At 38.6% G+C, this 17,250-nt stretch overlaps 2 protein-coding genes across 2 annotated transcripts; both read right to left on the bottom strand.

Moving 5' to 3' along the window:
* Positions 1–10,410: 10,410 nt before the first annotated feature.
* On the bottom strand, positions 10,411–10,761 carry LOC138899757 (uncharacterized). Its single transcript, XM_070186446.1, has one exon. It carries the CDS (start codon positions 10,759–10,761, stop codon positions 10,411–10,413), a length of 351 nt encoding a protein of 116 aa, XP_070042547.1.
* Positions 10,762–16,109: 5,348 nt separating this feature from the next.
* On the bottom strand, positions 16,110–16,992 carry LOC138899756 (uncharacterized). The gene is made up of 2 exons (XM_070186445.1): positions 16,942–16,992; positions 16,110–16,661 (listed from the first exon to the last, which is right to left on the bottom strand). The coding sequence occupies exons 1-2, from the start codon at positions 16,990–16,992 to the stop codon at positions 16,110–16,112; spliced, it is 603 nt and encodes a 200-aa protein (XP_070042546.1).
* Positions 16,993–17,250: the final 258 nt, after the last annotated feature.

Here is a 17,250-nt window from a genome sequence, read left to right as displayed (position 1 = left end):
GATACGAATCTCACGAACGCAAAACCAGAAACATCAAACGAAGCTAACGGAGGTCTCGGAATACGGAAATAAGGGATAGTACTCAAAACGACCTATTGGGTCGTCACACACACTCACACTCATACTCACACCTGTGTTTCTGTGTATGTATATTATTTTGGATTTTTCACTTCTTACTAAAAATAAAAATTAAAATTAGATGAAGAATTTGTATTGATTTCTTTAGGCTAATAAATGCATCTAAAAGAAATTAAAAGGATGATCTATAAATTTGCCCAATAATAAGTTTCTCCTAATTACAGACACAGAAATATATGGCACATTAAATTACCTTTTAAAGACTATTTCTTTATGTTGAGAATGTTAAATGGTAAATTGGCTAGAAATGACTCTTTGACCGACAAAATAAAATGGTGTTCATGACCTGTACATAAGTATGAAGGCGCGAAAGAGGGTATATCCATAGGAATATTGAGCAAGTAACATATTTGATAGAACTCAATCTCAGCCGATTTCCCTCTTTTAAGTTTCTTCTCCATTCTCAAAAATCTCTATACTAGTGAACAAACTTAGACCCCAACCGGACATCAAAACTGTGAGATGGTTAAAACCTGCTTTTGGGGAATTAAAGCTTACAATACAGATACAGATATAACAAGGAAAATCCAAAAAATGTAAGGGGAGGTAGTGTCTAAGGGATCATCACATGATCATGGCTTTCTCTATCTACTTTGGATGTTGCACAAATAATTCAGCCAAGATACGAGCTAGTATTAAATTTCATATGAGATGGTGTATTAATTATGGTTTCATGATAATTGACAAAAAATACATACTTTTTGGTGTATCTATTTCCTATGTGTCGTGTGACTTAATAAAGCTTTCTTGGTTAATTGAATATTCTATGTTCATTAAGTGTTTCTTATATGAGTTTGAATGAAAGTTGATTAGGAGTAGAGGATTTGGTGTGAAATTAGAAGTGAAGAAACATGAAAGAAGATTGAAGGCAGCTCGTCCGAGGCTCGTGCATCAGGGGAGATGCGGACGAGCTAGAGGATCCATCCTTCACAGCAAACAGCAAATCAGCGGCCATCGCACGAGACAACGTGCGACTAAAAGAAAAGAAGCACCTGGGAGCTCGTCCACATTGCACGCGACCCGTCATCCCAGACGCGGTGCCAATGATTCTTGTCCAAAATCGGATTAGTTTGACGACTTCTTACCCACCCTAGGTCATATAAATACCCCATGAAATATATTTTGAAGGGAGTTACATATCTTTGGAGGCAAAAAACGTGCAAGGAGGAGAAAAACACGAATTCAACGGTTTATATTTTTCTTCCATTCTTTCTTGTTCGTTTATGAATTTTTAACATTATTGTGAATATCGTATTATGAGTGGCTACATACTCTAGATATGGGATTGTGGTTGACATGATTATTAACGTTTATTAGTTACTATTTTGTTAATACAAACTATCATCATTAGTTGTTTCTTTAGTTCTAGATTTAACTTATAAATTATATGGCGACCAATTTAACTATTATCTATTCTATGCTTGGAAATACTGTGTTTAGACTAGAGTAAAATTAAAGAAGGCTTATTTCCTAACCCGTGTATCGAAAAAGAATTTTGCGGTTAGGATAAGGATATTCCTAGCAGTCTCACTCAATAGGATTAATAACTCAACTACAAACCTGAAATCTTCATCTAAATTAGTTAAGACAAAATCTGTCACGACCCCAAATCCCACCAAAGTTGTGACGGCACCTAACACTGCTTTCTAGGCAACTGTAACACCTCGACCGGTCGTTTTGAGCATTTATACTTCGTTCGATGGTTTGAGATCTTGAGTAGCTTCATATGATATATTATGACTTGTGGGTATCGTCGGTTTTGTTTTTCGAGTGGTTTGGATATTAGATATGAAGCTTTAAGTTTGAATAGTTGACCAAGTTTGACTTTTGTGTATCTCACCTCAGATCGAAGTTTTTATTGTTCTGGTAGGTCGGGATGGTAATTTTGGACCAAGAGTTGACTTCGATGTTATCGAGTTTGGATTCTTATTCTAGGAGTTGGATTAGTTCTTATGTCATTTGGAACTTGCGTGCGAAATTTGAGGCGATTCCGAGTTATTTAGACGTGTTTTGGCATAAGTTTGGAATTTGGAAAATGGAAATAGTTCATTAAGCTTGACTTGAGGTGCGATTCATAGTTTTGATATTGGTATGTGGGACTTAAAGCCTCGATAAGGTCCGTATTATATTTTGGGACATATTGGTATGTTCGGACTAGGTCCCGAGGGGCTTAGATGAGTTTCAAATAGGTTTGGTTGTGTTGCGTTCGTTTTTGATGTTTCGGCGTCGCTTCTTCAAGCATAAAAGCTCCAAATTAAATTTTGATTAAAGAATTAGATCTGTGTCGTACTTACGGAGCCATCACAAAAAGATCATCGAATTTGGATATCGTATGAGGGAGTTATGCTCATTTTGGTGTCGGAGAAGAAAGCTGGTGCTGGTGCTGGTGCTTCACATATGCGAAGTTGGGTCCACATCAGTGACCCCGCAGTTGCAAAACATTGTCCGCAAAAGAAGAAATAATAGCTGAAAAACCGCAGGTGCGGCTTTTTGGACGCAAAAGCGGAAATCCCTGTGTATAAAAAACAGATTGCGTTCTTTTGGTATTTTGAGCATATCTTGAGTTTTAAAGCTCCGATCGATGTGAATTTTGCGGTTTTCTTCTCATATTTTCATGGGGGTCAGTATCTAACCTCAATTTTTGTATTTAAATATGATTACAGTAGTTCATTTATGAATTAATCCATGTTGTGATTAAAAAATTGAGAGTTTTTATCAAAAATAATTTCTAAAGTGAATACTTGAGTTTTGAACATCGATTCGGAGTCAGAATTGGATGAAATTAGTATGGTTTGACTTGTATTCGAATGCGTTGTTGGAATTAGTGAGTTTTGTCAGATTTCGAGGAGCGGCCGGAGTTGGCTTTTTGGTTAACTTTGAGTATTTGATTAAAGATTCGACCTTTATCGCTTGGGTTTGTTTCCCATGGTACTATTTGATATTTTTGAATTGCTTGTGGCTAGTTTCGAGCTGTACGGAGGTTGATTCACACGGGATGGCATTTCTAGAGTATTGTTTGGTTTCCTCGGTATTTGATTTGACTTGTTCGAGGTAAGTAACATATCTAAACTTGAATATGAGGGTAATTAACCCTGGAAATTATTTTATATGAGATGTGTTGGGGTGATGCACATGTTAGGTGACGGACATGCGTGCGTGCACACATGATATTCATTATTTTAGTGGACTTTAGACTATTACCGGACTTGTTTTACAATCATGATTTATTATATTCGTGTTTTCTTTACTCACATTATTATTTGAGCTATGATTCATGTTAGAAATCTTGTTTAGGATATGTACTTATATGGTTGAGACGTAATGGGGCTATTCTTGTTGTTTTGAGCTGTACGCTATAACTGTGGTTGTTTACTCAGTCATGATTCCTCATTTTCATGTCATGTCTCACTCTCTGTACATTAATTATTTGCTACATCATACATGTTGTTGTCTTCCATATGTGATATTATTTGGACTGAGTTCTATGAGATTATGGTCCTTGAGACTTGAGAGGTTGTTGACTGATGTGGAGTGTAAATTCGTGTTGTGAGTGTTATATGAATCGGGTTGCATGTCGCAACAGGCCTTATTGGCTATTGAGAGATATATGGATCGAGTTGCATGCTGTAAGACTTATTGGCTGTTGATTATTATTTGGATCGGGTTGCACGCCGTAACATGCCATATTGGCTTTTGATTAGCACTTGGGCAGGATCCGCCCCTCCGAAGTCTAACATGCCAGCACTGAGGGCAGGCACAATGATATATACACGTGCTTTGGTTTAGCCAGGCACCCGTATAATGCTGAGTGATTGTGTGTGTGATGGTGAGGGGCATTTGAGCCAGGAACCTTGAATGTGCTGAGAGTGAGTGTACCTGATGATTTCATTGGGATATTATTGACTTGATATGTATATTTGATATATAGGCATAAAGATGTATTTTCCTCATGCTAGCTGATAAGCAGATGATATTGACTTAACATGCATATTTTACATGTTAGCATATAGAGTATTTACCTCAGGCTAGACAGTAATATGACATTTGATGACTTGACATGTATATTGACATGTAGGCATAGAGACATAATTTTTCATCACGCTACTAGTAAATGAAAATTCTTATATGATGTTGGAAAATTGGAGAAACACAATTCTTTTGATAAACTCATGTTTAGTTGATATTCAGTGGTAAGATTTAGATTTTGACTGTTATACCTGAAAAACAGGTTTCTTTCCCGTAACTGGGAACAAGCTGAAAATAATATCTCTTGAGTTATTTACCTTGTCCTCATTATATTATTACGAGTTATTATTGGCTATTGATGTTGGGCACTGACCTTCTTCTGAGTTCATCACCGCTTTCAACCTGATGTTAGGTTTATTACATATTGAGTACGTAGGGACGGTTGTACTCATACTACACTTCTACATCTAGCGTGCAGATCTTGGAGCTGATGTTGCCGTGTATGGCAGAAGCCGGCATTGAATATGTACCTACTTTTTGGATATAGCTACTACCTGTCCTTGATAGTTTTAGATTTTAAATTCTGTTTATGTTTATTCCAAACAGATGTTGTATTTATTTCCGTACCAGCTTTGTAAATCTAAGTCTTAGTGGCTCATGACTTGTACTACCAATCCGTGGGAGTTTGTATAGAAGTTCAATTATTTTAATCATTGACCCTTATTATTCTCATTTGGGTTGTATTGAATGTTATTTAGCTTACCTGGCGGTTCGGGTCAGGTGCCATCATAGGTAGTTGGATTTTGGGTCGTGACAGCAAGCCAACATTCAATATACAGAAATGACTTCAATAACAGTAAGGAATAATCTCAAAAGTAGTATAGGATAAATAACCGTAGCAATATAGCGATACAACTGAAATATCATCCCAGTACCTGGTGTCAACGAGTATATGAGCTCTACATAATAAATAAGTACAACCGTCTGATAACAATATAACACTCTCTGAAGTACATAAACATTGATGAAAAAAGTAAGGAAAGGGACTCCAAGGCCTACAGATGGAAATAACAGTGGTACCTTGAAATCACCAACTGTACAGGTACAATATCTAACAATAAGCTCTATCACTAACACCTAGATGTAATGACCCGACCGACCGTTTTGTGTATTTGAGCCATGTTTTTCCTTTTGATGCTTCACACATGTGCATTTGTGGTTTTATAACTTGCGGGGATGGCTAGTTTCATTCCAGAAAGGTTTTGAAATGATTGGACCCTTTGGTTCATCGTTTAGAAACTTAAGTTGGAAATTTTGACTGAGATTTGATTTTTGTGAAAACGACCCCCGAACGGTATTTTGATGGCTCCGATAGGTTTGTATCATAATTTTGGAAGGTTCCTAGGTTGGTTTGGCTTGTTTTGCCGAAAGTTGGTAATTTGAAGTTTAGAAATTTTCATAAATTTAACCGTAGGTTGACTTTGTGGCTATCGGGTTCGGATTTTGATTTCGGGACTTGAAATAGGTCTGTTTTGATATTTGAACTTGTTTGCAAAAATTGGTGTAATTTGGAGTTGTTTTGATAGGATTCGAATGCTTGGTTGCAATTCTATAGGTTCTTGAGTTTTTTTTTTGAATTTCATGCATTTTGATGTCTCATTCGAGGTTCTAGATATTATTTTGGTATTTCTGATCGCACGAGCAAATTCATATGATGTTTATAGACTTGTGTAGATGTTTGGTTTGGAGCCCCGAGGGCTCAGATGAGTTTCAGACGTGTTTCAGATTGGTTTGGAGTTATTTCCAGGTTGCTGGTGTCTCAGGTGTCGCGAACATCAGCATCACAATTGCAATCATAGCAGGGGGGTCTCAGGTGTTGCATTTGCGAAGAAGTACATGGGGTGGGTATGTTCGCATTTGCGACCAATTGCTCGCATTGCGAGAGCGACAGTGCGAAGCCCGTTTCGCATTGGCGACATCCCTCTAGGTTGTCAGGTGCCAGATTTGTGAGTCCCTTTTTTGCATTTGCTAAGGTTCACAATTGCGAACCCAGGGTCGTAGTTGCGACATGTGCACCTGAACAAAAGGGCTGGGAAGACGAGATTTGAGTCTCATTTTTATATTTTTGAACCCTAGACTCGGTAGGAGGAGATTTGAAGAGGGGATTTTCACAAAAAACCATTGGTTAAGTTTTTTTTTTTCAATTTTCAATTTTATTACATGATTATACATGAGATTTAATATCAAATTCATGAGAATCTAAGAGAAGATTTGGGTATTTTTGTATATATTTTGAAAAATCAAAATTCGGGATTTGAGAGTCAAATTGGACTCGGACTTGAAAACAAAATACATATATGGACTCATGGGGTTATGGATAGTCGATATCTACCCTTAAACTTGGATTTTGACCGGGCAAGCCCGTGGTTGACTTTTGTTGACTTTTGAGGAATTGCATAGAGAACATAGCTTTATTAATCGTAATTGGTTTCTCTTGCATTGTTTGATTATATTAAGTCATTTTTTGTTAGATTTGAGCCATGCAGAGGCACATTTTAAGGGAAACGCTATTTTTGAGTGTTGATTTGGTCTAGTTAAGATAAGCATGTTGCCTAACTTTGTTTATGGGAACTATTCCTTGGGATTGAATTTGATTGTACTATTTGAGCTATGTGAAAGACGTGTACATGAGGTGACGAGTGTGTACACGGGCTTATATGTGAAAATTGAACGGTTTAGACTTTTAGGATACTTATAAGCTTTTAATTTAAGTTGTTATTAATTGCTCTATCTTCCGTTGTCAAGTTTAATCTTACATTCTTTAATTGAAATTGTTATTACATGTTGTAGTTTCCATTCTCGAGGTTTTCCTTATATGCATTTGTAAGTAGTTGTTGTTACAAGCTATTCTTTCCATTGTTGAATTATTCTCATGCATTTAGTCATAGTTGCTATTTCATGCTATCTCTTTCATTGTTAAGCTTATGTTATGCATTAGAATTTGAAGATGTCATATCATGGAATTACCTTTATTATTGAGTTATTGAAGTTGTAGTTGTTATGGGCTATTAAAACATTTGTGGTTGAAATTGTTGGTTATTGGAATACCTTTCCTTGTTGAGCTATTAAAACGTTCTCTTTGGTGCACCAAGAACACCACCGAACTAAGACGAAACTTATGACGAGCGCAAAACACACACTTAAATATGCTCGCTAGTCGAATATAGTATAATAAAATATCGTATCCACAGAGATTGAAGTTAAACATTATTTTTGTAGTTTATAGCTTGGTTGCTATCCAAGATGATCAACAATTAAGATTTATGTAATTTAAAACTAAAATTTACTAAGAGTCTAAACTATTGGCTAATGACAATTGCAACAAGAGTAAGCAAAGAAGATATCAATGGAAGAAAATAGGGGTTGATTGGATAGGTGCAAGATACTTGTCTGGGATTTAACTCTAGTTAATTTACATCTAAGGTTCGAGCGAGTCTCTTGAATTCACTCTATTATTAGTTCGAATGTTCAGTAGAAACTCTTCTCTCGATTAAGCCTCAACCTCACAATATGAACTAAGTTAAGCTCGGTGAAGATATTCAAGAATTCGTAGTGGATTGGTTTGTAAGAAAACCTCTTTCGATTGTTCTCCTAACTAGGTCTAAACAATAATTCAACTAGCCTCTTTCGATTACTAAGAAGAATTAATGAATTCAACAAACAAGATAATGCAAAAACATCACAAGTTACTCCTCTTTCGATTACATAAACATGTGAATATATATGCAATAATTAAAACACCCAAAATGATTCAATACATAAAAACTATAGTTAATATCCACAAACAATTCTCAAAACACCAAGTCCATCAATCCCTAAAGAGAACTACTCCATAGAGATGGAGTAATTCATCAAAAATAAGTTTAAGTTAAAGGAAAACATAAACGATCCAAACCCTTGTCTTGAGTGAGGATTGAATCATGAAATCCTTGTGCTCTTGCTTCTCCCACTTCTCCCTAGCCTCCTTAGATCTAAAGTATGTCAAACGTCCTCAAAATACCATTTTTCCATGTATATATACCAAGTAGGATCGGGCCCAAACAAACACACCTTCTCATTCACGAAATAGGACTCTTCCCGGACATGACGTGCACGGCCGTGCACCTGGGGACCTGCTTGCGCATTAGGCCACACACTTTGCATGATCCACTACCTCACATGCGCGCCCAGTGCATGCTCACACACCTGGGTGATGCCCGACTCGATTCTTCGTCTCTCTCTTTGAATGCTCAAGTGTCCGTTGATCCCTGAACTCGATCCCAACTTAAGCCTTGGGCTTTTACTCAGACTTCAAAACTCCAAAATTGTGTGAATTCATCCCATAACATCTACATAGCTCGGGATCACTCCTATAAGGCATAAAACACACAATTAGTGCATAACACTAGCGATTAACACTCAAACTCAATTAAAGTGCAGTACATTAGAGTGCGATAAGCAACTAAAACACGCAATTATAGCCTACCATCAACACCCCATACCTAAACCATTTCTCGTCCTTGAGAAATCAAACTACACTTTATAACAATACAACCTTTTAAAATAATTCTCATAACTCATCATACCAAGAATATTTAAAATAGACTAAGCACAATAGTGCAACATCCTAGCCTCAAGATTTGACTCAAACAAACCACGCATTATTTATAACCTGCTCACTAGGTCAATGGCATTAGCTTTCCTTCATGAATCAAGTGCCCTCACCACAAAATATACTAGTTCCACACACAATAAACATTAAGAACAACTAGGAACTCAAGATAGACAGAATTCACTCACTCTCAGAAATAACTTCATATGCCACAAACGATGAACCATAGGCTTGCCCGTAATGTACTACTCTACTAATTGAGTTCATTCAGTCAAGGATCAAGTAAGACTCTAATTGGTTGTAATGTAAGCTGCGAGATGGGTAGGATACTTTCAGATATAAGAGTGACTACACCTACCTAAGCACTTTAATACATATATTTCATTCAAAACCCTACACTTATATCAAACCAATACTACACCTTCATATCAATTTACATTAACTCCTAACTTCTTTATGCACAAATACATCAAGAGTTACCACTTATCAATGAATAATTTTCACAACAATACACTATGTATATATTTGTTTTCAATTTAAATGGCTCTTACTTTTTCAAAAATAGTGCACCTTTCTCCTTATTTCAATAGTTCCACTCAAAAGACAAACCAACCACCCCACACTTCAACTTTTACACAGTTCATAAAATTTCAAGTGCTCATGAGAGGTAAATGGTTCAAATAAATGGTTAATTCAAACAAAATAGGTAAGGCTTGTAATGTGGTTACCAAAGAAACATGATGACAGGCTAAACGGGGTTAACTAAGAAACATAACAATTAGGTGGGTAATAACATATAACTGGCTCAATAAAGAAATGCCTATATCACTTCTGAGACTGAATAAAACTACTATTTCGCTTTGCAAACACACGGGGCAAGTTCTAGACATCAAATGCAATGCACCGAATAACATAAAAACCTTACACACACCTGGCACATAACTCAATCAAGATTGGATTATCAATACACTCTAGTCAAAGCAGTTAAGCAACGTTAAGAACATACAATATAAGGTATTTCTACAAGAGTAAAAAACTGAGCCTAAGTGTCACAACTAAAGCACTCACTATTGTCAAGCCATGATAGCGTCATGAGATATTGCTTCCAATTCAAACCATAGCACAAGGTTTCCTATTTCTAACAAAAATAAAAACTAACTACACCCGATTCAAACAAAACCCTTGGAAAAGAACCGCGACACAAAGAAAAACCAAGGGAGAATTAATACACTACCAAACAAAATAAAATCTTTTTGTCTTTTTCTTTCGACTTTATCCCTCAAGAAACCTGCTGAATGATATCCATCGTCGGGAAAGATCAAAAATTTTAAATGCTTTATGGTTTTTATGGTTTTTTCCATTTTTTCTTCTATTAAACTACTACAACTAACAAATGAAAACTAAGACTAATATACATACATATATACAAATATCCCCCACCCCACACTTTAGGTTGTGGCATGTCCTCATGACATACAATTAAAAAGCATATCCCTGAATCTTTAGTCGGGGTCTGAGTTAAAGTCGGGCTCCATCCTTCTCGCCCGAACTAGTGCACCTATCCACGCGGACAACTTCTTCTCAGCCTTCTTGGGGTACACCCCACACTTGTATTTTTCACTCATCGCATCCTTCTCTTTAAAACTTTTCACTTTCTACTCTACACTTGCAGTTGACTTCTCCTTTCTCACCCGTATCTCCACATTCATTTCGAAAGTCACCGTCTCCTCACCCACTCTAAGCATGAGCTTTCTTTCATGTATGTCTAATATTTCTCTGCCCGTCGCTAATAATGGTCTTCCTAAGATAAGGGGGACCTCTTTGTTTTCCTCCATCTTCACCACAATGAAATCTATAGGAAAGACGAACTCATCTACCAGAACTAATATATTTTCCACTATCCCCTCGGGTATGATAGTTGTTTGGTCTGCTAGCTGCAAAGATATTAGCGCAGAACTTATCTCTCCAAGCTCATTCTCCAATTTCATGTAAATAGACAAAGGCATTAAATTAATTGAGGCACTAAAATCACACAAAGACTTATCAAAATTAAGAGTGCCTAACGAGCCAGGTATAGTGAAACTCCCTGGATCTCCACACTTTTATGGGAGTTTGTTTTGCAAGATTGCACTGCAATGATCTGTGAGCTTGACTACCGATGTCTCCTCGATCTTCCTTTTATTTATAAGGATCTCCTTCAAGAATTTGGCATAAGCTGGCATTTATGAGAGAACTTCTGTGAATGGAAAGTTTATATTAATCTGTCTCAGCATCTCTAAGAATCTCTCAAATTGCTTGTCCAGCTTTTTTCTATACAACTTTTGGGGAAAACGTAGAGCAGGAATGTGCTCGCTCTCATTAGATTCCTCCCTCGTTGAAGTTTCCTCCTTCTTATTTTTCTCAGCTCCCTTCTTGCCTTTCTTCTTCTTCTTATCAACTTCATTTTTCAGCTTCTCCTCAACTTCTTTCTCAGGTACCACATCTTTTTGGACTGGAGTAGGATCTTTCAACACTTGCCCGCTTCTTAAGGTCACAACATTCACTGTTTCTTTGGGGTTCCTTTTAGTATCAGCTGATAGAGTACCTGGGATTCTCTCCGATAATACATTTGCAATTTGTCCCACTTGCTTATCCAAATTTCGCAAACCAGTGCCAAGTTCTTTGATAGCTGACCCATGAGCATCTAATCTCTCATCTGTCTTGACAATGAAAGACTTCATTAGATCTTCTAGCCCAGGCTGAGCTGAATGTTGAGGCTGGAACTGCGGCCTCAGCTGATTCACAAAACCAAGAGCTCCTTGAAATCTAGGATTGTTTTGTTGCCATGCATTTGCTGTACCCCCAGGTGAACTCCATGAAAAGCCGGGGTGTTTTTGACCTATTGCATTGAAGTTATAATTCCCAATAATATTAACTTCCTCAATTGAGGATTGACACTCATGAGTAGGGTGTCCTCTTCCACATATATCATAAAATGCGTGGTTCTCACTCTGTATTGATGCTAAGGTCAGCTTCCTTATCTCTTTTGCCATGGCATCAAGCTGTACCTACACAGATGTGTTAGCATCAACTTGTTGAACACCAATTGATCTTCTTCTTTCAACTATATCAGAGGGTCACTGATTTGCATCTTTAGATAACTCATTTAGAATTGTGACTATCTCCTCTGGAGCCTTTTTCATCAATGGGCCTCCAGCTTCATTGCTCAATGTTCTGCGAGCGGCGGGTGTCAATGCGAGCGGCGGGTGTCAATCCATCCCAAAAGTCCTGGAGTTGCATCCAGAGTTCAATTCCGCTGTGTTGACACTTTTGCACTATCTCCTTAAACCTCTCTCAATCTTCAAACACCGTTTCAGTCTCGTTATGGAAACAGTTATGGATTTCTCTTCTAAACTTGCCCGTTTTAGCTGATGAGAAATATTTATGAAGAAATTTTATGGTCATATCATCCCATGTTCTAATCGATCCATTAGGCAAACTGCGAAGCCGGTGCTTTGCATCATCTTTGAGAGTGAAGGGGAATGCCCTTAAGTAAACTGCATCTTATGACACACCATTGTATTGAAAAATGTTCATAATTTTCTCGAAGTCCATCAGATGCTTGTTTGGATCTTTGTTCATCTTTCCTCTGAAAATGCAGATGTTTTGATGAGTTTGGAGCATTCCTTGCTTCAGCTCAAAATTATTAGCTGCAACTGGAGGTGGTCTTATAGTTGATAAGCCTTGATTGTAGACCGGTCTAGCATAATCACCAAGTGGTCTCCCAGCACCGGAATCTATATTTCTGAATTGGTCTGCACTCAAAGGTTGATTCTGAACAATTCTCCTAGCCCTATCCTCCTTAAAGACAAGTTGTACATTTCGAAGAGCTGTCTCCTCGGCATCTCGTATATCGTTTTTTCTTTGCTGGGCTGCCTCTCTTGTCGCCAAATCAACATTATCATCATCTCCCGCCATAATTTCTTTGGTTGAGGATTGCCCAACCTTCTCTGTACTCTCGGGGAGATTTTTTTCCTTGCTCAACTGTCGTAGTTGTTTCTCGATTTCTGGTTCGTAAGGTAGCAGTTCCTTCCCAGAGGATCGAGTCATTCACCAATCTAACCTGTAGCCTGAGCACAGTTAAGTCACACTAAACATAAAAAGAGAAAAAAAAATAAAATAACAAGAAAAAATTCAAGAATTAATTCTACAAACTATTTCCAACACTATTGATTGCCAATCCCTAACAACAACGCCAAAATTGACGAGCGCAAAACACACACTTAAATATGCTCGCTAGTCGAATATAGTATAATAAAATATTGTATCCACAGGGATTGGAGTTAAACAGTATTTTCGTAGTTTATAGCTTGGTTGCTATCCAAGATGATAAACAATTGAGATTTATGTGATTTAAAACTAAAATTTACTAAGAGTCTAAACTATTGGCTAATGACAATTGCAATAAGAGTAAGAAAAGACGATATCAATGGGTGAAAATAGGGGTTGATTGGATAGGTGTAATATACTTGTCTGGGATTTAAATCTAGTTGATTCACATCTAAAGTTTGAGTGAGTATCTTAAATTCACTCTATTATTAGTTCGAATGTTCAGTAGAAACTCCTCTCTCGATTAAGTCTCAACCTCACAATATGAACTAAGTTAAGCTCGGTAAAGATATGCAAGAATTCACAGTGGATTTGTTTGTAAGAGAACCTCTTTCGATTATTCTCCTAACTAGGTCTAAACAATAATTCAACTAGCCTCTTTCAATTATTAAGAAGAATTAATGAATTCAACTAACAAGATAATGCAAAAACATCACAAGTTACGCCTTTTTTGATTACATAAACATGTGAATATATATGCAATAATTAAAACACCCAAAACGATTCAATACATAAAAACTAGAGTTAATATCTACAAACAATTCTCAAAACACCAAATCCATTAATCCCTAAACAAAACTACTCCATAGAGATGGAGTAATTCATCACAAATAAGTTTAAGTTAAAGGAAAACCTAAACGGTCCAAACCCTTGTCTTGAGTGAGGATTGAGTCAAGAAATCCTTGTGCTCTTGCTTCTCCCACTTCTCCGTAGCCTCAGTAGTTCTAAATTATGTCAAAAGTCCTCAAAATACTGTTTTCCATATATATACCAAGTAGGGTCGGGCCCAAATAAATACACTTTATCCTTCACGAAATAGGACTCTTCCCGGACAGGACGTGCGCGGCAGCGCACCTGGGGAGTTGCTGGCGCATTAGGCCACGCACTTTGCATGGTCCACTACATGACATGCGCGCCCAGTGTGTGCTCACGCACCTGGGTGACGCTCGTCTCGATTCTTCGTCTCTCTCTTTGAATGCTTAATGTCCGTTGATCCCCGAACTCGATCCCCACTCAATCCTTGAGCTTTTACTCTGACTTCAAAGCTCCAAAATAGCGTGAATTAATCCCATAAAATATACATAGCTCGGGATCACTCCTATAAGGCATGAAACACAAAATTAGTGCATAACACTAGCGATTAACACTCAAACTCAATTAAAGTGCAGTACATTAGAGTGCGATAAGCAACTAAAGCACGCAATTATAGCAAGCACGCAATTATAGCCTACCATCAACTCACACTTGGAGAACTTGGCATAAAGCTTCTCTTCCCTCAACCTCTGTAGTACAATCGCAAAATGTTGTGCATGCTCCTCCTGGCAACGTGAGTACACTAGGATATCATCAATGAATACTATGACAAATAAATCATGATATGGATGAAATACATTGTTCATCATATTCTGCTGGGGCGTTGGTCTGCCCAAAAGACATTACGAGGAACTCATAGTGACCATAGCGGGTCCTGAATATCGTCTCTAGAATATCCGAGTCCCTAATCTTCAAATGGTGATACCCAGACCTCAAATCAATCTTAGAGAATATCCTCGCTCCCTGATGCTAGTTAAGTAAATCATCAATGCATGACAAGAGATGCTTGTTCTTGATTGTAACTTTGTTCAACTGCCTATAGTCGATGAACATTCTCATAATAGCATCCTTATTCTTCACAAACAGAACCGATGCACCCCAAAGCTACTTACTAGGCGTAATAAACCCCTTATCAAGAAGCTCATGAAGCTGCTCTTTCAATTCCTTCAACTATGCTGGTGCCATACGATACGGAGGGATAGAAATGGGCTGAGTGCTCGGCACCAAGTCAATACCAAAATTAATATCCCTGTCGGGTGGCATGCCCTGCAGGTCAGTAGGAAACACATATGGAAATTCTCGCACTACCGGGACAAAATCAATAGTAGGAGTATCAGCACTAACGCCTCTCACAAAAGCCAAATATGACAAACACCCTTCCCAACCATCTGTTGGGCCTTCAGGTAAGAAATCACCCTGCTGGGAACATAATCTAGATAACCTCTCCACTCAATCCTTGGCAACCCCGGCACAGTCTTAGCGTGACAATAGATAATATCATGATATGGAGACAGCTAATCCATACCAAAAATTGCATAGAAATCAACTATACTAAGCAATAAGAGATCGATTCTAGTCTCCACTCCCCAATAGTCACCATACATGACCGATACACATGGTCCACAACAATAGTATCGCCCATTGGCGTAGATACATGAACATGTAAGATTAAGGAGTCACAGGGCATATCCAAATAACGAGTAAAATAGGATGATACATAGGAATAAGTAGAACCAGGGTCAAATAACGTGGAAGCATCCCTGTGGCATACTGAAACAATACATGTAATCACTGCGTCCATCCCCAAAAATTACATAGAAATCAACTATACTAAGCAATAAGAGATCGATTCTAGTCTCCACTCCCCCAATAGTCACCATACATGACCGATACACATGGTCCACAACAATAGTATCGCCCATTGGCGTAGATACATGAACATGTAAGATTAAGGACTCACAGGGCATATCCAAATAACGAGTAAAATAGGATGATACATAGGAATAAGTAGAACCAGGGTCATACTGAAACAATACATGTAATCACTGCATCTAAAGCAACGGGCTCTGCATGGCAGGAATAATATAAAATCGAGTCTGACCACCACGTGATCGGCCTCCCCCTCTAGGGCGACCTCTAGCTGCTTGAGCCCCACCCTGAGCTAGCTGAGCGGGTGGTGTAACTGCTGGTAGTGGTATCATCGGCCAAGAACTCTGTTGTGGAACCCCACTCAATAATCTAGGGCAATTCGTCTTGAGATGACTCAAGTCCCCACACTCGAAATAACCCCTCCTTTGACGGAGTGCTCCTGATAACCCGAGGAACTGCTTGTAGAAACCTGAGCAGACGAGGCATGGTAAGAACTCTGTGCTGGTAATGTACTGAAAGATGACTAACCCGAACGAGCACTGTAAGAACCGTGGCTAACTGATGCACCACGATGAACTGGATGAGCCGTCTGAGCGGGCCTATAAGAACGACCCCTGCTGTAGTGGGACTGACCCCCAGAAGAAACATTGCTAAAACCACCCAAACTACGAGGCCTCTTGGCCTCCCTCTCCTTAAGCTCCTGACTACGAACCAACTCTAGCCGCTGAGCAATATCAACCACCTCGTCTAACCTAGCACCTGGTGCATTCTCCTGAGTTATAGAAAAATGCAACTGATAACTGAAGCCATCAATGAACCTCCTAATCCTCTCCCTCTCCGTGGGAACCAACCAGATTGCATGACGAGCCAATTCTAAAAATCTCATCTCATACTGGGTCACAGACACGCTCTTCTGGCGTAACTGCTCAAACTGCCTACGCAACTCCTCTTTGTGGGTCGGTGGCGCAAACTTCTCCAAGAAGAGAACGGATAACTCATGCCATAAAAGTGGTGCTGCGCCGACTTGCCAGCTCCTCTCATAGGCTACCCACCATATGAAGGCAACCCCCGATAGCTAAAAAGTAGTAAAGGAGACTTCACTAGTCTCCAGAATACCCGTCGTGCGAAGAATCAATTGGTACCTATCTAAGAAGTCCTGAGCATCCTCTGACTCTACCCCACTGAATGATGGAGGCCTGAGCCTCCCAAATCTCTCTAGCTTCATCTGCTCCTCATCACTCATAATGGGACCCACCTGGGTGTGAGCAACTGCAACCGATTGGCTGGTAGTACCCCTGGTTTCTGAAGTCCTTGCACCACCTGATCTGGAGTACGAGCGGTGGGAGTGTGAGTACCTCCCTCGCCCTGAGAAGTGGCTGCTGCGGTGTAAGAACCCGACTGGTCATTTTGAGAATTAATATCCCGTTCGGTGTCTTAAGGTCTCGAGAAGCTTTGTAATGTGTATTATGACTTACATGTGTGGTCGATATTGGTTTTCAGATGATTCGGGATTTAATTGAAAGAACAATTCTTATTTTTGAAGCTTAAATGAAAAAGTTGATCGAAATTTTATTTTTGTGTAAACGAATCCGGAATGGAATTTTTATAGTTTCAATAGCTTCGTATGATGATTTTTGACTTAGGCGTGCGTTCGGATTTGGAGA

This window comes from Nicotiana tomentosiformis, chromosome 10, assembly GCF_000390325.3.
Source record: "Nicotiana tomentosiformis chromosome 10, ASM39032v3, whole genome shotgun sequence".
In the NCBI taxonomy this organism is placed as follows: Eukaryota; Viridiplantae; Streptophyta; class Magnoliopsida; order Solanales; family Solanaceae; genus Nicotiana; species Nicotiana tomentosiformis.
The sequence above is the reverse complement of the archived record's forward strand: the minus strand, read 5'-3'. Positions and strand labels throughout refer to the sequence as shown.